Here is a 24,284-nt window from a genome sequence, read left to right on the forward strand (position 1 = left end):
GGAGAGTCGGTTATATCGATCCTGGCATTTGAATGGTGTTTTATTTTATCGATCCCGAAGGGATGAAAGGCAAAATTGACCTCGACGGGATTTGATCTTTTGTACGCAAAGAGTCTTAACAAATACCACAAGGCATTTTCTTCCCGACTCTGGCGATTCTGTCCAGCTTTGTGTTAACTCGATCAACTGTAAATTAAATGGGCATGTGTTTATTATGCCCGAACGTCTTTAATGCTATCAAATACGATAATTAACCAAACTGTTAACACAACAATAAAGATAGATATGGAGATAGATAGATAGATAGATAGATAGATAGATATGGAGATAGATAGACAGACAGATAGATAGATAGATAGATAGATAGATAGATAGATAGATAGATAGATAGATAGATAGACAGAGAGATAGATAGATATTGTCAGTAATTGGTTGCAATCCGATTTACTTGTTACTTATCTAATGTTTGTTTTTATGTTATTTTTTTACAAAAAGAAACTGACCATCAGGTGACAGGCTATTAAGGTTAATTATAAGACTATCTAAATTATAAACTCTTGAGATTGTATATGAGAGTTATCAACATTCAGTTTTTGACTGGCAGCTGAAAATGGGGGAGGAGATAGGATCCTTAAATAGGGAAAACGATATTAGTAGGTGTCTTTAGACCTTCTCCCCCTGCCAAATAGACATGTTTCATGAAACACTATCAACCCCTATTCATTTATTAATAGAAGAATCTACGAAGCCTAAATCGCTAATTACTTTTAGCTTGAACAAAAGAAGAAAGCAGTATGGTATTTGATTGCCCCCATATATCTGGAACAACTAAAATCCTTCAAAATAACCAAAAATATAGCAACAGAAAATTCAAAAGAAGTAAAGCTGTTAAAACAAGTGGGTCGTTTGTGCAGATGGGTTTCGTTTAGACAGGGGAGTCCGAAGAGGTGGGGAGGAGGAGGTTCAGATACATCATGATTTTACAATATTTGATGCAGGGTGTGTGTGTGGAGGGAGGGAGGGTGGAATCGCATCTTTAGATTCTACCAAAGAAATGCTTTAGTAAAAAGGTTTTCTAATTACTGATTGTTTATTGAACATGGAATTATTTCAATTAAGGAAAAGAGGTTGTATTTTTAAAATATTGAGAATATTCTCCAAATGAAGCTAGCATGATCCGCTGGATGTGAAATGTCAGTGTCCATGCATGACAGAGTGTAAGTGCCCTGAGAGAAATGTTGGACATAAGAAGCATCAGATGTGGCGTGCAGGAGAGACGTTTGCATTGGCATGGTCATGTACTATGGATGGATGAGGAGAGATGGGTGAAGAAGTGCCACACCCAAACTGTTGAAAGAATTCGGGATAGAAGTAGACCCAGGAAGACATGGGATGAGGTGGTCAAGCATGACCTTCATACCTTGGGCCTCACAGAGGCCATGACAAAAGACTGAGACCTCTGGAGATACACTGTGACTTCGAAGAGCCGACAAATGAAGTGAATTCATGGTTCACAGGACGGCCTGCTGTGCTTACCTTGGATCATAGGGCGACCTGCTGTGCTTGAGGGGACCTATTGAGTCAAGTACATCAACATCAAAATAAAAATCAAATGGATATTGTAGTTGTGATACCCATGCCGGTGGAACGTTGGGCCTCACAGAGGAAATGAAAGACCAAGACCTCTGAGATATGCTGTGACTGCGAAAACCTAACAAATGAAGTGAATTCATGGTTCACAGGACGGCCTGCTGTGCTAACCTTAGATTGTAGGGTGATCCGCTGTGCCTGAGGAGACCTATTGAGTCGTATATCAACATCAAAATAAAAATCAAGTGGAAATTGTAGTTAAGATACCCGTGCTGGTGGCACATAAAAAGTACCATCTGAATATGGCTGATGCCAGCACCGCCTGGCTGGCGTCTGTGTTGGTGACATGTAAAAATCACCAACCGATCATGGCTGTTTACCAGCCTCACCTGGCACCTGTGCTGGTGGCACGTAAAAGGCACCCACTATACTCACAGAGTGGTTGGCGTTAGGAAGGGCATCCAGCTGTAGGAACACTGCAAGATCCGACTGGAGCCTGGTGCAGCCCCTGGCTTCCCAGACCCCGGTCGAACCGTCCAACCTGTGCTAGCGCGGAAAACGGACGTTAAACGATGATGATGATGATGACTTGAAAATTACCATTCTAAGAGAGAAGATATTTTAAAAAGGCTATAAAAGCTGTTAATGGGATAAACAAGATCCGTCCAGTTTATGGAGGATAGAAAAATATTTAACAACAACAACCTGTAACTATCCTTTATCTGTACTTCTTTCTCTCCCTTTTTTCCTTTTAGCTTCTGTTTTTGTAAGGGGTCCAGATTAGGGTTTATCTTTCATATAAAGTGATGTCTAGTCTGTTATGGCTTACCAGCTTTACACCAATGTTGATTTAATAAATGAGAAAGAGATGAAAAATATTGATATTGGAATAAGACACAGACAGGGCACTGGAGTGGCTGTGTGGTAAGTAGCTTGCTTAACAACCACATGGTTCATGGTTCAGTCCCACTGCATGACACCTTGGGCAATTGTCTTCTACTATAGCCTCAGACCGACCACTGCCTTGTGAGTGGATTTGGCAGACGGAAACTGAAAGAAGCCTGTCGTATATATGTATATGTTTGTGTGTCTGTGTTTGTTCCCCCAACATCACTTGACAACCGATGCTGGTGTGTTTATGTCCTTGTCACTTACGGTTCGGCAAGAGAGACCAATAGAATAAGTACTAGGTTTACAAAGAATAAGTCTTGGAGTCAATTTGCTCGACTAAAGGCAGTGCTCCAGCATGGCCGCAGTCAAATGACTGAAACAAATAAAAGAAACTGTGTAGCGAAAGGAGTTTGTTTTGCAGCCCTGTGGGTTACAAAGGTTTTGATTTAGTCCCACTGTGTGGCCCCTTGTGCAAGTATTTTCAATTTATAGCCCTGGGCCAAAGCAAAATTTTGTGAGCGAATTTGGTAAACAGAAACTGAATTGAAATGTTTTGTGGATTTGTGTGTGTTTGTGTCTTGACATCAGATGACAGTTGTAAATAGACAACACCATCATAGAAATAATTTTTTGGTGCAGTCTTCCATGAAAAAGCTGTCTGGACTGCTTGCAAATGGGTCAGGGTTGGCAACAGGAAGAGCATCCAGCTGTAGAAAACCTGCCTCACTGAGTCCAGTCTGACCCATGCATCAGCATCATTAAAGCAATGATGGTGATGAGGAGGAGGAGGAGGATGATATGCTGTACATTCTTCATTCAGTTTCCTTTCCTCTATATTCTGTAGCATCGTGTTGACCCTAAGATGAGCTTTAAGTAGACCTATGTGTAGAACTGTGATCAGAGGCTTTCCAGCTATGACCATCCCACCTTTTTGTATGTCTATATTATCTATTGTGCCTTTATTGTTAAAGCTAGTAGTGTGATTTGAGGAGATTTGGCTGTTATATCTACAAGGTCAAGTAGAGGACCATGTGGTTGACTGATAAGAGTAAGGTGACTCTAGAGAAATTCAAAATCACATCAGATTGAGACAGAAGTAAACCCAGGAAGACTTTTTATCCATTGCTCTAAAGATTCGATATATTTTGGACCTTTATCAACCTTCAAAGCTAACCTGAGATGATAACCACATAACTAGCACAATGTCTTGATTGCCATGGCAACAGGTTGATTAATTTGAGGAATACAGCTCTTCACATACAGTGTGAAGTCACCTCTTTAGTTGTTTTTCTTTGTTGCCAGGTAATGTTTTTAATTCACCTGTTCATTTCCCAGTCTTTCTCTTTCTCTCCCACACTTCCTCTAAAAAAACATCAACAAGCTTCTATCATTATACGTCGGCTGATATACCTCAATATGTTACCACCAGGGAGCAGAAAGCTGGCAGAACCATTGATGATGGCAATCCCTCAAGGTCGAGGATGATGGTCTTCGTGCAAATTTACTGGTGAGTCCGCAGGTGACCGATAAGACCAATTCTTGCTTGAAAAGATCGGTCACAGTGCGGACATCTAGTGCCGGAAGGGAGAGTCGCACGTGGTTGTTGTTGGCGCTCCTTCCATCGTCGTCTTTTCTCCTTCAGCTCTGCAGACCTTTTCGACTCGAAAGTCGCCGTTCCCTCATGGATGGTGGTTTTCCAGAGTGGTCTGTTTTTTGCCGTTTCCTCCCAGTTAGTGAAGTCGATGTCACACTTTTTGAGGTTCGTTTTCAGGGAGTCCTTGTAGCGTTTCTTCTGGCCTCCTTTTGTACACTTGCCGTCTTTGAGTTGGGAGTAGAAGATCTGTTTGGGAAGTCGTTCGTCAGTCATTCTAACCACGTGGCCACTCCATCTTAGTTGGCCTTTGATGACATAGGCTTCAATGCTGGTCATTTTTGCTTCTTGTAGCACGCTGACATTAGTTCTTCTGTCTTCCCAGCTGATGTTAAGGATCTTCCGAAGACAGCGTTGGTGAAATTTCTCGAGCGTTTTCAGGTGGTGACTATACGGGGTCCAGGTTTCAGATGCGTAAAGGAGGGTTGGAATAATGACTGCCCTGTACACCATTAGCATGCCAGACAAAAGTATTTCATCCATCTTTACATTCTGAGGTTGACTTTGCCTTTCATCCTTTCAGGATCAATAAAATAAGTACCAGTTGCATACTGGGGTTGATGTTATCGACTTACACCCCCCACACACAAATTATTGTGCCAACATTTGAAACCATTATACTCCCCTATACTGTTGCGTTTAATTTCCAGCAACAGTGAACAAGTTCTTTGGCAAGATGCGATGCAAGAGAAAACTTGTCAAGCCGAGTGAAATCATAGTCGTGGCTGGTGTCATGCAAATGGCACCCATGCTGGTGGCACCTAAAAAGCACCCGTTACACTCTGTAAAGTGGTTGGCATTAGGAAGGGCATCCAGCCATAGAAACCATCCCAAATCAGACTGGAACCTGGTGCAGCTCTCCGGCTTACCAGTTTCAGTCAAACCATCCAACCCATGCCAGAATGGAAAGCAGACATTAAACGATGATGATTGTGATGATGATGTTCACATTTGAATAATTGTTTTGATTTGTAACTGTTTCAGTTAAGTTAATCAGAGATCCACAATTAGGGGCCTCTATTTATATTTCTTGCAAAATATGAGTATTGATGTCTATTTCTTTATTGTCCACAGGGGGCTAAACATAGAGGGGACAAACAAGGACAGACAAAGGGATTAAATCGATCACATCGAGCCCAGTGCATAACTGGTACTTATTTAATCGACCCCAAAAGGATGAAAGGCAAAGTCGACCTCGGTGGAATTTGAACTCGGAATGTAGCAGCAGAAATACTGCTAAGCATTTCGCCCGGCATGCTAACGATTCTGCCAGCTCCCTGCCCTTCTATTGATATCAATGATGAAATTTTAAAGTCCAGCTTTTGGAAATGCTAAATTTCTTTTCTAATCCTCTTACTGGAAAGTCATTTACCTTTATTTTAGTTTTAGATAAATGTTTTCTGTAACATAATATTACCTGTAGACTTGTTTTTCAAAACCCATTCTTTAACCATCAAACCATCCCCTCTGTGCCAGCTTGTGAGTCATCTGCTTGTTGCTGTCTCTGATCTGAACTGATCTGTCTGTTTATCTGTTTGTTTAGACAAGAAACCACTCAAGTGACACATTTGATGTGTTTAAATCTCTCTTTCTCTCTCTCTCTTTCTCTCTCTCATATATATATATATATTATATATATATATATATATATATATATATATATATTATATATATATATATATATATATGTGTGTGTGTGTGTATATAAGTTTTCTTAGTTATATATTTCCAGCCGTTGTCACACTAACATTCATTTCTATTTTTAAATAATTTTTTCGAAACATTTTCCTTAGTATTAAATACGTTTCTTTTGTTATAACAAATATGAACACATTTTTGAGGAAATTAAGAATAAAAGTTGGTTATACATTTTATTAATTTGACATTTAATGACTGTAAATGAGTCATAATAATGTGTAATTATGGTAACGAACAAGTTTACCTAATTAACGGTTGTGTGAACTTGATTCAGTGGGGAATTGTGTTAAGAATCATTCTTATTCACCCAAAGACGTGGTTTAGAATGGAAAAAGTTCTTTTTCTTTACATCTAGAATTGTTAGTAGAAAATATCGAAATGAGGTTATCATTATTAAGTATTAAAGGGATTAACTGTCATCATCATCATCATCATCATTGTTTAACAGCCACATTGTCATGCTTGCATGGGTCAGACGGATTTTGTTACTTACTCTCACCTGTTTCCAAGCCTCATGGTCAGACATGTTTTTTCATGAAAACCTGGAAACAAACAACATCGCTTGTATGACAGTGATGCTGTCATACAACCATCACTTGATGTCGAAACATAGGCTATACAAACACACACACAATGGGCTTCTTTCAGTTTCTGTCAGCCAGATTGACTGTCAAGGCTTTGGTCTCCCCAGAGATGTAGCTGAAGGAGCTTGCCCAAGATGCCATGCAGAGGGACTGAACCCCAGACCACAAGCTTCTCAACCACACAACTACACTTGACCCCTTATAAATACAATTTATTGTATCTGAAGTGGGGCGGAGGGAATAAAACAATGCAGAAAGTTATTAGAGGGAAATGTGTTTGGAATCATTGATGTGTTTCTCCTTAGCCACAGGGAAAAACTAGATAAATGGAGGGAATGAATGTGTCACTGAGAGATTTAGCTGTGATATGAGTGACCCAACACTGACCATTCAACTATTGAAGTTTGCATATTTGTAGCACAAAGATCAAGATTTGGTTTTGGTGATCTCGTTGTAACAATTTTTTATTATATTTGATCAGTTTGATTATAGCAGAATTTCACCTGTCGTAACAATACAAGAGAAGACAGAGAGGAGAACTGCATTTGTTCGTTAATGGTTGTAGTCAACTGGTGAGCGAATGTCTACCATTGGCAGATAACTTTGCTGGAAGATTCTCATTCCAGCAGTTGTTGAAGAATTTGCTTGTTTCGAGGATAACAACTTTACTGTCACTGAAGTTCTCAAAAACAAAAACAACACAACTACTGTGTGATGTCAGTAAGCAGACTTCTTGTAGATTTGGCGTTTCATAAATTACTGGTATTATTGAGAAAGGTGAGTTTAGGTTGTGGTGGTGTGATGCAGCTAGTTGAGGGGAGCAGCAACTGCTGCAGAAGGAGGAGGAAACAAGATAGGAAGGATGCGCCACATTCTTGTGATATTCCAAAAGTGGGTGGGTATGGGTTTCCTTTCTTTAAAGTCAATCTGTAATGTTTAGGTGTGAGCAGCTCCTCCACCTTTTGATGTGTGAAGTGGGGACACTCTTGTAGCTTTCATCATTATCATTGTTTTAACATCCATTTTCTCATGCTTGCATGGGTCACACTGAGGCAGAGTTTCTGTGACTGGATGCTCTTTCTGTTGCCAACATTCATCTGTTTTCAAATAAGGTAATATTTCATTTTGTCTCTTGAACACAAACAACAGAATAACCAGGAATGGCCTCACAGAAGATTGCAAACGAAGGACATCACTCATATGACATTGACACCCATTTACAACTAGCACTCAGCAACACACACATGCACATACACATACATATATACATACACACACACACACATGCACATCACAGGCTTCTTTCAGTTTCCATCTAGCAAATCCACTTACAAGGCTTTGGTTGGCCCAGAATTATAGGAGAAGATACTTGGCCATGGTGCCATGCATTGGGAGTGAACCCCAAGCCACATCATTACAAGAAATAATGTCTTCACCTCTTCGCCTTTCTAACCTCTTCTACTTCACCAAAAGCTAGAATAGAGATAACAAGACCACCAACTAAATCTATTGTTCTCAATGATATATCTAACCTTCTAAACACCCCAAGCAAAAATCAATTGGTGATGACTCAACGAGCCCAGTCACATGGTGACGACTCAACCAGTTAGTCACTTTGGTGACAACGAAGTCTGCCTGACCAACTAGAACCTTGGTCAGAAGGAGAAATGAAGTTTACTATCAGCAACTGTGAGACAACGTCCCACACCCTACAACTCTCACTAGCTCTAATTCTGTTCTCTTACAACATCATTCTATCTCTCTCTGCAATAACTACTAAACAATGAAGAAGACACAAACACAAACTTTACTTCGCATGCTTTTGGATTTATCATAACCTACCCGTCGAGGCAAGGTATTTGTAATGTAACGGTAAATAAATATTTCCTTAAAACTTCATGCATTGTCCATCTTTCACATCCTACAACATGCAATTATAACAACAAATTTTTATCGTTACAAGACTCAAACAGACCAAAGCTTTGTTACTGAATTTGGTAGACAGAAACTGAAAGAAGTCCATCATGTGTGTGTATGTGTGTGTTCATATATATGTATGTTTGTGACCCCACCCCTGTCTTGACATGATTGTCCCTGTTGTGTAAGCAGTGTCACTCATTTCCAATATTCTGCACAAGCATGTCTGGCCGTGGGGAGATATTACCTTACTTGGGGCCAGGTGAAGGTTAGAGACAGGAAAGGCATTTGGTTGTAGAAAATCTGCGTTTGACTCTTACAAGCATATTTAAGTGGATGTTAAATAATAATAGTGGTATATATAAAGAAATATGTATATAATATATGGTGGGTGAGTGTGTGTGTATACATACATTCTCACTCTCCTTAAATTAATTTTTTTTTTGTTTTGCTTTGTTTTGACAGACAAGAGAAACGCCAATGGGGCTGTGGGCTGTTTTGTGGGGGTGCCATGTTATATGCCTGCCGTACTGTAATGCCACTGTGTGTCGTATCATTGGCCAAAGAGTTCAAATGGAATAAAACCGAATCAGTAAGTATAAATTTTTCAGTATCGTTTAATTTCGATGTTAGTTATTGACTGAAATTTTCCTAAAAGTCAGTTGGATGAAGGCTTCCAGAGTTATTTCCCTTAGTCAGAAAGTCTGGGTGGAAAGGACCCGGTATGCATGGGGTCCACTTACACATGCAAGAGAAATAATATTCTTAAGATTATAAACCTGGAAAAGTACAGGACAAGAACATTTTTACTTAAAATATTGCATCTAAGGATAAAATTTTTAATAAAATATTTAGATTTAGAAAATATTAGCTTTTATTAAAACTAAACATTTTTTACAAGTTATTACTTCTATTTGTTATTACTTGTTACTTCTATTAAAAATTAAAATTACTCAAAATATTTTTTGTACTTTAAAAACATTTTTTTAATTATTAATTAATTATTAGAAATTTGAAAATAGGTTATAAAAAATAATAGTAGTACATAATTAGTACAATAAATAGAATGATACAAAAATTAGTTATATATTACAATATAATCTACCTATAACAACAAATTCACAGTAAAATCCATGTTTTTTTCCAGGTTATGCTATTATGCTAATTAATAATTTAAGATTTTACCTTATTGAAAATTACCTCAATGATACCAGTGACATATATTGATGTCAGCAGATGCAGAACCCGAAACCAGTCCCCCATTTTCTTCCTCATGGCTATTAAAAGTCCCCTTATAGACCTATATTCATAAAAAGGTATAGAACTATATTATCACCTTCAAGTTTGAGACACAAACACTCATAACTTTTTTTCTTTTAAAACTTCTTTCTTGTCTCAGATATTACTGGACTGTGTTTACATGTTATAATTGCATTAATTAATACAGATGATGTAATTAAACTAATTGCAAATTAGTGGTGTCGACAATTTTTTCCTCACCTCAATGATGCCAGTGACATATATTAAAGGTCCCCTTATAGACCTATATTCATAAAAAAGTATAGAACTATATTATCACCCACAAATTTGAGAAACAAACACTCATAACTTTTTTCTTTTAAAACTTCATTGCATGAGACTGATACCATGAAACTCCTCGAATTGAGCTCTATCATTTAAGCTTAATTAAAATATAGTTTGTTTTTAAAATAAAAAAGTTAATTATACTTAAATCTAATGTTTTGCCTTTATATTTTTTTCATATTTTACCTCAACTTTTTTTATTCAAATTTTTGTTGCATGAGACCAAAACTATGAAATTCTTCATGCTTTCTTCTAGCATTGAAGCCAAGATAAATATATTTTGCTTTTAAAATTAAAAAAAAGTTATTTAGATCTAAACTTGATTGGTGGTGTTATTTACTCTCCTATAACATCGGTACAAATTTTGATATAAACTTTGGTGTTGTTGGAACAAATCTCAATTTTTTAAAGCCAAAATGTAGCTAAGGACCAATCCTCTTCAAAAACGTTAAGTTTTCAATTTGGTTAAGAATTGAATTAGTGACAAAGCTAGCTCTGAAGATGCTGCTTGTGAGTAAATTGTGGCCTTAAGAATATTATTCAACTACAACCATAGTTGAATGGTGACAAAAGGGGAGAAGAGGAGAGAGTAAGAATGAAAGGTAGTTTTGTGTTAACACTGTAGAAATTATTTTATAGTATTCCAATAGTGTGTCTGGTCCCAATCATAATGGATTACTTAATTCTATGATGGACTCAAGTCTGTTCAGAGAAAATGTCTATTGTATGCATAGTACCATATTCATACATGTATAACTGCACCTCGCTCCTAATTTAGTGTTAAATCTTGGTACAAAATCTTTTTCCTTTCATAGTTTTAGCTTTACCTCGTGTATAAGTTGCACCCCAGTTTTTTCAGTTAAAATCCAATATAAGATAGTGTGACTTGTACATAATACAGAACATTTAAAATCTGAAGGGACAGGCTACAGAGCAGTGGTACTCAACCGTTTTTTCCGGTGGAACCCTTTGGTTCCTATTTCACCCTACTGGGCTTCCATAGCCATTTGATGATTAAAAAATTCCTGTCATATTTTGATAATTAAATATTATTAGAAATTGTATTAAAAATTTGTTAAAATATTTAGTGTTTTTCAGAATTATAAGCAATTTATTGGAGATAAATTTTAACAACAAAATCTTCTGTGGACCTGCAAGGATCATAAGGAACCCCAGTTGAGAATCGCTGGTGTCGATATTTATGAATATTTAATCCTACAGATATCACCTTATCAGTTTTCCCTTTTATGTCCCCCTAGTTTAAATATGATACCTTTTATGACTTAATATATTAGATATAATCTTACATGAAAGATTTCCTTTGATGCACTTTGGTCCAGTACGATGTTTATTAAAAGCTTCAGTTCATAAAGGACCCACTTTATGGCTTTGCAATGGTTTTGGAATCTGGGTCCCTAATGAACTGAACTATTTAGATATACTAAATTCATTTACAAGGTATTGGTCCCATTGGAAGTTACAGTAGGAGACACTTGAGCAAAGTGTTGTGCAGTGGGACGGAACACAAAACTATGTGGTTTGCAAAAGAGCAAACTTCTTGACCACACAACCCTGTCTGTACCGTGTGTGTGTGTGTGTGTGTGCAAAGGTATGGGGGTTAGTGGTTAGGGTGTTGAACTGATGACCACGAGATCATTGTTTCAATCCCCAGACCTGGCAGTGCATTGTATTCTTGGGCAAAGCACTTCATTTCACACTGCTCCAGTCCACTCGGCTGTCAATGGGTCACCCTACCATGGATCGGTGGCCTTCTGTTCAGTGGGAATGTTGGCCTGCCCATCAAGCGGAGTGGCATCACCAAAAGCTAAAATAATGTGAAGTACATTGTGACGAGTGGTGTATAGTGAGATCCAATGGTCTGGCTGACACCGTGACATCAGGATGTATTTGTGTGTGGGTGTGTATCTTTGTAATTGTTTTACATCTCTGGAAAACTGATGTTGGTTTGTTTATGTCCCCTGTAACTTAGCTTCTTGGTTAAACGACCAATAGAATAAATATCAGACTTTGAAAGAACAAAAGAACAGTTGCTTGACCTACATTCTGCATACTCTCTCTTGACCTCTTGACCTCTGTCTCTTGACCTCTCTAATAATGTATCACTTGATGCTCATCCCTTTCTTCCTCTTTTCCAAACTAAACTCCTTTCCACAACCATAATTCTTTCCAACTTCCTCTAAGTTTACATGGTCCCTGCCTTCATCATCAATTTGCAAGCATTCGAGCTAAAACACCAGTTGTACCATCCTGGTCAGTTTGGCCACCACCACCACCACCACCACCACCCTCTCTTCTTCACTGAAAATAGATTTTGTAGCAAAATCGATGACATTGTTATAATCCTCAATAACATACAATATTATGTTTTATTTTCATGGTTTCTTTTGTAATTCTTTTCAGGGAACAGTTTTATCCTCCTTTTTCTGGGGTTATACCATGACCCAGTTCATTGGAGGTTATCTCAGTGACAGAGTTGGCGGTGAGATTGTTGTGCCCATGGCTGCAGCATTTTGGTCAATAATAACATTTTGGACCCCACAACTTGTATATATCAGTAAAGATAAACAAGTCACACTTAATATTTTAGTCTTATCACGGGTTTTATTGGGAATCTTTCAAGGTAAGAATATTTCCTATCTTATTATAACTGTTGTTTGAATTTTTTCTCTTTATCCATCAATAATTCATGTATTTTGAGCTAATAATCCTGTCAAAGTATTGAATCAAAGAAGAGGCAAGATATCACTCAGCTGACCGATTGACAACTCGTCAGCTCAGAGCAATCTCTCCGTCTATTTTGGTTGTCCATTTAATTTTATTCACCTCAGTTCACTTAGCTGCTGCCAGCAAATTTGGGATTGTTACTGGAAATAATCTTTTCTACTTGATTCCATGAACTACTGGAATTAAGCAGTCATTCTTACAAGCTCCTTCAACAGACTCAAGCTACTGTAAAATTGACCTTTCTTTATTATTATTTTTTTATTAGTTTGCTGAATATGACTCATGTTCTTAAATAGCAACTACAGTTGAGAGCTCTACACTTCCCATTGAACTGCTGAATCACTTGGTCTCTTGTCTGATTCAAGTTCTGAACTGTAGCAATTTCACTAAGGTCACTTCTGACTCCCCCCCCCCCCGCTACCATTAGAAATCTTAGCTGCCATACCTGCCTACCTGGAGGTGTTCTATGTCTTCTCTAGAGATATTTATGCTACAATCTCAAAGCAGACATGCCATAAAATGAAATCACTGAAATATAGTCTGAGTCTTGCTATGACAATGTGGCTCTTCATTAGCAATATTCCATGTTTTACATAGACTGATCCATCATTACTAGTATATAATAGTATATAATCTATAATTACTAATATATGACTACCCTGTGATTACTACTATACCATCATCATCGTCATCATTGTTTAACATCCACTTTCCATGCTGGCATGGGTTGGATGGTTTGACTGAAGACTGGCAGGTCGGGAGGCTGAACCAGATCCAATCTGATTTGGCAAGATTTCTACAGCTGGATGCCCTTCCTAATGCCAACCACTCTGAGAATGTAGTGGGTGTGTTTTATGTGCCAGTTGGGCAGCACTGGCATCGGCCAAAGATAACTAATCAAACAGCTGCTGATCTTCTACAAAGGATGGATAAACAAATGTTGAGACTGATATTGGTATCTACATTTTGGGCTCGTCTCATCACTGGCTCTTCGTTAATGAATAAAGAATCTAATTTTGTTGATTTCTATACCAACTTTTCTAGGTTATTTATAATGAAACATATTCATGCACAAAGACACTCGCTTGAGCACACAACCGAGACCTGCTCAAAAACCCTTCCTTCTATACACCTTCTGTAGCTTATGGGTTTCTATATACGTTTATATATTTATTTATGTTTATATCAGTTTCGGGCATTGGGCCTGATGGAGGCAATGACAAATGACCGAGACCTTTGGCAATATGCCATGCTTCAGAAGAAGACCCATCAAGCCAAGTGAAATCATAGCCATGGCGGACACTGGGGTCACGCAACTGGCACCTGTGCCAGTGGCACGTGAAAGCACCCATTACACTCTTGGAGTGGTTGATTTAGGAAGGGCATTCAGCCATAGAAAACCATGCCAAATCAGGCCGGAGTCTATGACAGCCCCTCAGTTTACCAGCCCTGGTCAAACCGTCCAACCCATGCCAGCATGGACAATGACATTAAATAAATGATGATGATGTTGATATATATAGTTATTTGTATATATGCTTGTATGTATGTATATGTGTGTGTTTATATTTCTGTACTTTTTCCTTTGTTCTTAAGGTTTTCACTACCCCAGCTTCACCAGCATCATATCAAGGAAAGTGATTGAGCAAGAGCGTTCGTTAACATATAGCTTCATATCATCTGGTTCTTATTTAGGGTAAGTCATTCCAAATTGTTCACCTCTCCTCTTGTATAGAAAGCATGTCAGTCCTAAACTGTGCCCACATGTTACCACCTGATACTACATGGGATGCCAATGTACAGGGATCTCAGTCTTATACTCTCTAACACCACCAAGATCATAGCAGATACTATACAACCCATGGACACAAACTCACAGCACACAACTAAACTCACCTCAGCCAATCCTCAATGGGATTCCACATTCTTCATATTGCCATGACTCATTCACAATGGCTGAATTTTTTTTTTTTTTCTTTATCTCCAGAAAATGGACAACCACTAACTATGTAAGAATATTTTCTATCCTAATGTTTAAACAACCGATTTAGTACATTCCACCCCCACCCCCCATACATATTTATTTTTGGTCAAAGAAAATGTCTCCCACTCCAGCGTTGATTATTCTACCACTTTGTTGTAAATTTATTCCATTTCTCCTTTCTAGCATTATTTTAATGAGCTCCACTTCTCTGAACCTCTTCGCCGAATACTTGTCCCTTCTTAAATTATTCCCTTTTCCCCCCATCCCATTGTTTTCCCCTTGCCTGATTGTGATAACATCTTTGATCCAACCCCTTCTGTGAAATACCTGTTATGCCAAACCTGACTCCCTTAACAACTAGCTTGTAACACACACACACACACACACACACATGCAGGCAGAGAAAGAGAGAGAGAGAGATTATGAGTCTAATGTGGATTTATATTCAACATGGAATGAAGTATTTATCTGTCCTGATTGAAAAGCAAGTTGACTGTGGTCTTCTCTTGTTTTTGGAGTGTCTCAGGCCTTTCTGTCAGATGATGGACCTCAACTGGTTGCACTAAAAGCAATGGACACTCACAGTCGTGCATCAAAGGACTCAACTGAAAGGGTCGAACAAACTGTGAAAAGCCACATTCAAACATTTAAAACCCCAACGCAGGGACTTTCATTCTTTTGTTTCAGTCATTTGAATGCGGCCATGCTGGAGCACCGCCTTTTAGTCAAACAAATAGACCCCAGGACTTATTCTTTGTAAGCCTACTACTTATTTTATCGGTCTCTTTTGCCGAACCGCTAAGTGACAGGGACGTAAACACACCAGCATCAGTTGTCAAGTGATGGTGGGAAGACAGACTCTCACACACACACACATACATGGTGGGCTTCTTTCAGTTTCTGTCTCCCAAATCCACTCGCAAGGCTTTGGTCGGCCCGAGGCTATAGTAGAAGACACTTGCCCAAGGGGCCACGCAGTGGGACTGAATCTGGAACCATGTGGTTGGCAAGCAAGCTACTTACCACATAGCCACACCTGTGCTTTTATTCAAGTTTTATTCAAAGTGCTTTAGGTGGTTCTAAGTCATCACCTGTTGTAATGTTAGTGAAAAACATAAAAGCAATTAAGAGAAGCTGTAAAGCCAGTTTTTGTTTTTAAGGATATAATGTACAAGACAACCTTGGATTAAGTTATGTCTTCAACAAAATATGGAGTAGATAGCACATGGATGAAAAACGATGATTGACCATTGCAATCAGTAGTAGATGAGTAACTGGGGTTTGTTAGGGAACCAGAGTCAACTATTGGGATACAAGGGTACAGGCATGGTTCAGTAGTTGATAAGTTTGCTACCCAGCCATGTAGCTTTGGGTTCAGTCCCATTGTGCAACCCCTTGAGCAAGTGTCTTCTATTATGGCCCCAGGCCAACCAAAGCCTTATGAATATGTTTGGTAGACAGAAACTGGAAGTGTGTGTGCATGTGTGTTTATGTATACCCTTGTTTAGACACCATGTGATGGTTGTAAATGAGCATCACTGTTACACCAGCAACGTTTTTTCTGGCCGTGGGGAGGTTTTAACTTGCTTGGAAGCAGATGAATGTTGGCAACTGGAAGGGCATCCAGCTGTAGGCCATCTGCTTCAACAAAATCCGTCTGACCCATGCAAGCACAAAAAAGTGAACATTAAATGATGAGGATGATGACACACAAGAGTGATCAGGTGTAGAATAAGCATCTTCAATCCAATGACGATGTATCATATTACGAAAGAAAAAAATGCTCAGAAACAGGTACAAGATGCAGTTTTTCCCTTGGAGCTTTTCCAGTCTTTCTTATAAAGTTTCTTATAAATTATTTTTGTGAAGGTTTGATCCTAACATCTGCATCAGTGAAAGAAGTTCCTTTCTTTTCACTCGCAAACAAACCACTTGAATTTTATTCCAATTTCTACAATTTTGCTGACATCTCTAACATTTGAAATTTCCTCCTTTGCTTCTAGTACTCTGTTCACTGGCAGCCTAGGATCCCTTCTTTTAGACAATTATGGCTGGCACAGTGCATTCTATTTTACAGGTGAGTAAACATTATTATTGGAGATAAACTCAACTTTCTAAAAGAACTTGGCAATGTTGAGATTTCTTGCTTCTAATAACTCTGATCAAAATATCGACTTTATAGACATAAATTAAAAAAATGATCAGAGTTTGGTAATTATTTAAACTATTCTGAACATTTATATTATATTGTCTTCATAAAAGACCGAAAGCAATAATTTGTCCCTTGGAATTTGGCATTTGACAAAATTCAACTGGTTCTGGTGAGATTTATTTATTTCTGTGATTTAAACAAAGCCATAGATTTTTTTTACTTTAATTATGGCGTTGTGCTTGATTAAAATTTAGTTTTCCCAAACTGCATGTATTTTGTTTTATAATCTGATAAATATTTTATTGTTTGAGATAATCATAGAATTGTATTATCCAATAAGATGCTATTTCAATCATATTTTTAATACTTTCCCATTAGAAATAAAGTCTCAAGTTGGCTTGGACGAAACTGATTCACACTTCTCCCTTAAAATGTCTCCTCTATATCAAAATAATAAACAAATTCTGTTTTACACTACAAGGCTTTAACTTCAGTCAAATAACAGTTCAGAAAGATTTAATATAGCTATATTAATCCAAAGACCCAGTCTTTAATCATCTGAGATTACTACTAATAATAATAATATTACTAATAATAATTGAGACTGTTTAATCGGAGCTTTCTTTCCCTAGCTGTAACGGAATGAAGATGAAATGCAGTCATTTTTGTTTTACTTGAATAATTAAAATTATTTTATTGGAACTTATTAAAAATTGATGAAAAAGTTGCCTGCCGTGGAGATGTGTTCTCTTCTACTTCACTTCGTAAGATTGTAGAACTGAACCAGACATCATTCCAGAGGATATTAGAAGTGTTGGATGTTGCCAACATAAATATTGATTGTTCCTTGGTGTAGTTCCTTGGAATGGTGTACAGGGAAAAAAATTAAAGTTTGTATTGAATTGTGTGCGTTTGCAATTTGAAAAGAAAAAAGATAGTGAAATAAAGAGTTTGAATGTGAGGGAGCCTGATGACTTGAGAATGGAGGGATTTAGTGCTGCAGGGTAGAGAGAGATCTTTAGTCTTACAACAGACATTCTCTCTAGTATCAAGAAGTATTGAAGTTAAGTGTTGTTGGGTTCTTATAGACACACCTATATTCCTCTGACAATAAAAGGCTGCAAGTTTTGGAGTGGCAACTTCCATGTGCAATAGATAAATGTCTTTCTATTCTTCAGACTCTTTTTGTCCCAGGAACAATCCGGGTTTGGTCTGTTTATCTGATTTGATTGGTATATCGTGAGTGTCTGTTTCTTCTCTTCTTACCAGGAACATGTGGCATCATCTGGCTGCTTCTGTTGCGGTATTGCCTCATTTCAAGAGAACAGGATAAATATGTGGTTGTCTCCTTAGCTGATAATGTCGTTGCCCCAGGAAAGACAGTACCCAAAGACTATACCTCTGTCCCATGGTTAACATTGTCCACTAAACTAGCATTTTGGTAAGTCTACTTCATTTTCAGTCTTAATTGATGGGGGTTAACGAATAACTGCTTCCAGTTTTAATATAAAACCCTCTATTTTAAAGGATGGTAATTCAGAGGATTACATCAACCTCAGTACTTGACCGATACTTTGTTATCGATTCTGAAAGGATGAAAGGCAAAGTTGACCTTAGTGGGAGTTGAACTCACAACATAAAGAGCCAGAAGAAATCCTGCAATCCAATGACCCGAGAGTTTTATTATGAATTTGTAATCCACAGATTTATTTTCTTTTTATTATTATTTTAAAAGTGAAGCTAGCAATCAAATCTGGATCACCTCAGTCCTTTAATCTTCACACCATAGAACATTGCATTGGAAACCCATTTTACTTTGCGCACACACACACACATGCATAAGATATGTATATGGCAGTGTTCAGAGTTGCCATGGTTATGACAGGCACATATCTGATATGAGATAAGTAGGGGCTCAACACAACTTATTTAATGCTGGGACATTTTGATGAACAGCCGAAAGCGCTCTTGCTGCTTATGCATTTTACCTGCTGAAATGATATCACTTCATTGCAGCTGCTTAAGTGCATCACTGCAAATATTGCACCTTCAGATATCTGTTGATGACATTTCTGTCGATATATTTGAAGTATTTCATTGAATTAATCTCTGTATTAACCCTTTAGCATTTAGACTGGCCAGGTCAGGCCTCTCACACCTACCCTACAGTATCATTCTCAAAACGACCAATCACATCATTGAAATCTCAAAGCCATCAGATTATTCTTCATTGATTCAGAGCAATGTGAATAAATAAGGAATGCGTTTGACAGAAGAATAATCTGAATGCTGAAGGGTCAAACATTGCTGTGAGGAGGGGAACCATTCATTTATTGCTTATTTCTTGATGTCTAACCAAGGTTTACAGCTCCTTAATCTCTCTCTCTCTCTCTCTCTCTCTCTCTCTCTCTCATGCTCTCCTGTAAAAACAATAACCATCTTCCACTCTTACTCTCTTTACTCTTTTACTTGTTTCAGTCATTTGACTGCGGCCATGCTGGAGCACCGCCTTTAGTTGAGCAAATCGACCCCGGGACTTATTCTTTGTAAGCCCAGTACTTATTCTATCGGTCTCTTTTGCCGAACCGCAAAGTGACGGGAACGTAAACACACCAGCATCGGTTGTCAAGCAATGCTAGGGGGACAAACACAGAGACACAAACATATACACACACACATATATATATATACATATATACGACAGGCTTCTTTCAGTTTCCGTCTACCAAATCCACTCACAAGGCATTGGTTGGCCCGGGGCTATAGCAGAAGACACTTGCCCAAGATGCCACGCTGTGGGAATTAACCCAGAACCATGTAGTTTGTAAGCAAGCTACTTACCACACAGCCACTCCTGCGCCTATTTCGGTTTCCTTCACAAATGGTTTCCGGTAACAGTTTACTGCATTTGTTGCTTTCCATGCTGTTGAGAGCCTTACAGGGCCATAAACCGTCTGGGTTTTAGCAATTCTTAAGACCACTTTTTCCCTACAAGAGTCTAGAGGCTCTGTTGATTTTCTGCAATCACTTTTGGGGAAGCAAACCAGGTCAGTTCCTGGTACCTCTTGCTTCTAAACATAATGTGGATGAATGGCGGTGGTTCATTGATTCCTCTAAAGTCAGCTTTTTCTTAATTATGGAAATAAATTCCTTTTTGTAACTATCGCACATGAAAGACACCATGAAATTAAATGGAATATTTGAGAAGTTTTGTTATAACTGCATCTATTTCACACCATGTACAGTAGTTTTTTGGTTTTTTTTCTTTAAATGAGAAGGAGTGTAGGGGATAAGCTTGATGGCTACATTCAGAAGGATTTGCCAAATTCTATTTGAATTCTTCCTGGCAAGAAAAGGGTTTTGGAGAGATCCCTTCTTGACTCTGAGAAACTATTTCTTCCTTCTTTGCAGACTGAGTTTGGGGTTATGAAAAACTTAACTAAAACTGCAAACAGCTTCAAATTAAGTTTCCTTGAATCAGTGATGCCAAAGTTAAGGCATGTTTGTGGCCATTCAGATCAGAGATTCAGTTGAGAGAGGAGAGATTTGATGAAGAAGCTGCACGATAAAAGTTTGAAAAGTGTCTGTGCAAACCACAACGCTGCAAACTATTCCGAAAATAAGAAGTGACTTTGATGAGCTTTTGCAAGGAACGAGGGACAATGTGTCATCAAAACATTTGTTTATTGGACTCTCACTTTTGCTGGAAAATCTTGGTGCATTAAGTGATAAATATTAGGATAATGCCGCCAAAGGTTGAGGCCCCCAACATTTAAGAGAGAGAGAGAGGCATCTTTGAAGCAGAGAAAATTAAACCAAGCTGTATTTTAATCTACTGGATTGCCATTTTGATCCTACTTTCGAGTCTTTATAAATTGAATAGCATGGGACCCCACAGCTGACTTGATAGAGAAATACCACAAACCTTGCAACAAAAATACTATTAGAATTAGCTACATTCATTCTTGGTGTACAAAATGTTTTCTTTTTTTGTTCATTAGTGTCATTTTTAGTATTATTTTTTTTGTCTTTTTGTTCTTTTTCAGGTCCCTTATTGTTGGTCACTTTTGTCAAAATAATGCATTCTTTGTACTCTTATCTTGGATGCCAACATATTTCCATGAAAGTTTTCCTTCAGCAAAGGTAAAAGATTCAATCCAATTTCCATTTTATTCAGTATTTTGCTTCAGTGATTTCTCACAATTTGCCGTTGTCAAAATGTTTCTCAGAAGTGGTCTGCTTCCAGATGGGTTGGAGAAGTAGTGGATCCTGTGGGTCAGTGAGTGCTTTCCAGATGGATTATGGGATTGCTACCAATGGCATCGTCTCTCATGATTTTCTCCATTTCTACCCAGTCTCTTCCTCTCCTGCCTCTGTTAAAATTCCATTGCTTCCACACCAACTTTAGTCCACCACTAATTACTAAATTCCATCTCCTACCTCTCCGGTCCCCTCCCGATCCGCTCTGGCACCCGGTCACCACTGTCTTCTTCACAGCTACTCTCTCCCTTCACCCACCCCTATACAAAGTAGGGTAGCCGTATATCTTCTCTTCCTCTATTATACCTTCACCTCTCAACACCTGGCACAAAGCCACCCTCTACACACCTGTACCCCTTTTCTTGTTCTTCCTTGCCTTGCAAATTACTTGGCAACCTCACTAGTACTGTTGGCACCCAGTAAACACTTTGTAAAGTGGTGGGCATTAGGAAAGGCATCCAGCTGTAGGAACCATGTCAAAGAAGACATTGGAGCTCACTGGATCCTGTCAAACCATCCAACTCATCCCAGCATGGAAACTGGGCCTTAATTTATGATGATGATGATGATGTTTTCTCAAAAAGTGGAAGGTCTACTAAAATATTTTTTGTATGATTTTTTTATCCTCCATTTTCTTTCCTCCTGTGGATATTGACAGCCAACACTTCCTCACAGTCCTCGGTGGATCCTTATCATCCAAAACATTCCAAAAGACCCTTCTTTTGTCTGCTTATTGCTGCAGGGATTAACACTTCTCTTCCATTGAAAAAGCTCATCTAATAACAACACTCCTCTCTCTCTCTCTCTCTCTCTCTCTCTCTCTCTCTCTCTTCTCTCTCTCTCTCTCTCTCTCTCTCTCTCTCTCTCGCTCTCTCTCTCTCTCTCTCTCTCCAATGTTCATAACTCTTTTACTCTTTTACTTGTTTCAGTCATTTGACTGCGGCCATGCTGAAGCACCGCCTTTAGTCGAGCAAATCGACCCCGGGACTTATTCTTTGTAAGCCCAGTACTTATTCTATCGGTCTCTTTTTGCCGAACTGCTAAGTGACGGGGATGTAATGCTAGGGGGATAAACACACACATATATATACATATATACGACAGGCTTCTTTCAGTTTCCGTCTACCAAATCCACTCACAAGGCATTGGTCGGCCCGAGGCTATAGTAGAAGACACTTGCCCAAGGTGCCACGCAGTGAGACTGAACCTGGAACCATGTGGTTGGTAAACAAGCTACTTACCACACAGCCACTCCTAGTTCTTTTTTCATTTGACTCACCAAGTGATCTTGTTTTCGTTGTACATGTCTGACCAGTTTACTGACTTTCCAGACTGGTTATATGAGGGGGTGGGGCTGAAAAGTTCCCGGCTTTAAGGGTATCAGGAAAGGCCTGGTTGGAGGCCCAACCTTCCAAGTTCTTTTACAGGACTTACAAAAACTGAAGGACCACTCAGTCAAACCGTCCAACCCATGCCAGCATGGAAAGCGGACGTTAAACAACGATGATGATGATGAGGAGAGTATCATGGTCAGTTCTTTATTCTCCTGTTAGTGATGGTATGTGGCCTTGAGGTTAGAGGTGTTGGGCTCACTGTTGGACGGTTGTAGGTTCAATTCCTGGGCCAGGCAGTATATGTGTGTCCTTGAGCGAGCCACTTCATTTCACCTTGCTCCAGACTGCTCAGGAAGGAATTCCAACCACGTTTCATGGATCGCTGCCTCAACAGCTCCTTTATAGGATCCAATGGCTAAGGACATCCTCAGAAGGAACTACACCCAGTTTCGGCCCCTACTCCTCTACCGTTTTCGACCTGATGCACCACCACCACTTTCAAAGGTGTCTTCAGCTCTGGTGTTGAGTGTGTTTTTTTTTTCTTTTTTCTTTGGATTTTTGTTCTTTGGTTTCTTCGATGGTCATTGGTCATTTGCCCGCTGACATTTGTCCCTTTAAATACTTGCCAGTAGACTCCTGCAGCCAGCACCAACCAGCTGTTACGTGACACAATCTAAGCTTCAGCTGGAGGGGAAGGGTGCGTGGTTTTGGCCCACACCCTCTGTAGACCTACCTTCCAACAGAGTCATGTTAGTTTCAGTTCCAGCTGCCAGAGCCCACGACTGCCTGTCTGGTGGTGTAAGCCTTCAAACCATCCGGAAGGAGAGTGCTCAATGAACGACATGGTTCTCTTGGCCCACCTGTCAAGCAGCAGCACTGTTTAAGTACCGGCCAAGGCCAACCTCACCTAAAAATGAACAGCAGTCAACTTTTAGTACAGACCCCACCACCACCACCACCATCTCTCTTTCTCTCTCTCTCTCTCTCCAGTTGTCACTTCCTGCAGGGTCAAGAGTGGGTCAGCCAAGAGAGAGACTTTGTCTGCTCTCACAACTACACAGGCCACAACGACACCCAGCAAAATCATGATACAAGCCACCTGCAACAGACAACCAACCTTCAGCCTCCTCCTCCTCCTCTTCTGCAATGATGTTATTGAGTCTCTTACTTAATGTTTGCATTGAAACTTTTTTTAAATTCATGTATTTTTTTTGTTTGTTTTTGTTCTAGGGGTGGGTATTTAATGTGGTCCCATGGGTAGTGACCATTCCAAGCTCCATATTCAGTGGTTGGTTAGCAGATGTCATGATATGCAAAGGTAAGTTTTGCTTTTGTCAAAAAGAAAAAACTTAAAGAATTCTCGTTTGACTCCTCATCAACTTTTCATTATCATTTAGTATGAAACCAATCTGCATTAAAAATAAATCTTGCATGTTCTTCATTTACCATCGCCCCCCCCCCTACTCCCCAAGGAAGGAATGAAAATAACCATGCATTAAAACTTAAAAACTGGAAAAATTGGGCTTAATATTTCATTGTATTACTAAATGATTAAAGATTGATGAAAGTTAAATCTCACTTCCCTGGGTGGACACACAGGTAGACATTCCTTTTAACAAAACAAATAATCCCACAGTGTTGAAGCTGCTTACAATTGCAGACAGTACCTCAGGACCTCTGTTGTGTTCTAGCAACAGAGGTACAGTTAACCTTGATTCTATCTCTACTGTGTTCCATCCACACTGTCATCTGTAACCACCCTTGACTGCTATAGTTCCCCAACATAGAGAGTTTAAACTTTACTATACTGATATACATATCTTATGTATTAAAGTACTTGGCTAAATGAACTGTTAAAATATTTATAAATGTATTATTAGATGTCTTTTGTGAT

At 38.8% G+C, this 24,284-nt stretch overlaps 1 protein-coding gene across 1 annotated transcript in view; it reads left to right on the plus strand.

Moving 5' to 3' along the window:
• Positions 1-24,284, plus strand: part of LOC115223533 (solute carrier family 17 member 9) — a 31,338-nt gene that overhangs the window by 1,350 nt on the left and 5,704 nt on the right. The window contains exons 2-8 of the mRNA XM_029794166.2: positions 8,797-8,923; positions 12,337-12,556; positions 14,257-14,356; positions 16,648-16,721; positions 18,066-18,237; positions 20,843-20,939; positions 23,621-23,708. Of these exons, the coding sequence (XP_029650026.1) occupies positions 8,797-8,923; positions 12,337-12,556; positions 14,257-14,356; positions 16,648-16,721; positions 18,066-18,237; positions 20,843-20,939; positions 23,621-23,708 (878 nt within the window). The remainder of the gene's footprint in view (positions 1-8,796; positions 8,924-12,336; positions 12,557-14,256; positions 14,357-16,647; positions 16,722-18,065; positions 18,238-20,842; positions 20,940-23,620; positions 23,709-24,284) is intronic.

Source organism: Octopus sinensis, linkage group LG23 (genome assembly GCF_006345805.1).
Source record: "Octopus sinensis linkage group LG23, ASM634580v1, whole genome shotgun sequence".
NCBI lineage: Eukaryota > Metazoa > Mollusca > Cephalopoda > Octopoda > Octopodidae > Octopus > Octopus sinensis.